The 552-nt window shown below is 62.0% G+C and overlaps 1 protein-coding gene across 1 annotated transcript in view; it reads left to right on the top strand.

The window, feature by feature from the left end:
* TFAP2C (transcription factor AP-2 gamma (activating enhancer binding protein 2 gamma)) overlaps positions 1-552 on the top strand; it is an 11,838-nt gene that overhangs the window by 1,550 nt on the left and 9,736 nt on the right. The window contains exon 2 of the mRNA XM_015560741.1: positions 171-356. Within this exon, the coding sequence (XP_015416227.1) occupies positions 171-356 (186 nt within the window). The remainder of the gene's footprint in view (positions 1-170; positions 357-552) is intronic.

The raw sequence follows: 552 nt of genomic DNA, 5'->3' as shown, positions 1-552 counted from the left end.
AAATCCCTGGGGCACATGGCTGCTGGGAGCCCTCCGTCCCGAGGGCAGGCCCGCGGGCTGGATCCGGGCTGGGGCGTTGGGCGCCGGGAGGGCCCGGCTCAGCGTAGCGGTCGTGGCGGTTCGCGGTAGCGGGGTTTCGCACTAACCGGGTGTCGGTTTCTTCCTTCCAGGATCGCCAGGACGGGAGCAGCAATGGGAACCCGCGCCTCCCCCACCTCTCCTCGGCCGGGCAACATCTCTACAGCCCCGCGCCGCCCCTCTCCCATACCGGAGTCGCCGAGTACCAGCCACCACCCTACTTCCCACCTCCCTACCAGCCGCTGACTTATTCCCAGTCGGCTGACCCCTACTCGCATCTGGGAGACTGCCAAAATAAATATTCTAAATCTCCGTGGAGGGAAGATAAGGTTTAATTAGAATACTCAAGGCAGGTCATTCCAGGTGAGGGAGGATGAAGTTTGCTACTGTATGAAAGTGCACAACCACCCACACGCTGTTGGACTGGCAGTCCCAGCCACCTCCCTCTCCAACTTGGCAGGACGCCTGCTTCTG

The sequence above is a fragment of the Myotis davidii genome, unplaced genomic scaffold (genome assembly GCF_000327345.1).
Source record: "Myotis davidii unplaced genomic scaffold, ASM32734v1 scaffold75, whole genome shotgun sequence".
NCBI lineage: Eukaryota > Metazoa > Chordata > Mammalia > Chiroptera > Vespertilionidae > Myotis > Myotis davidii.
Note: the sequence above shows the minus strand (reverse complement) of the source record. Positions and strands in the feature narration are given on the sequence as shown.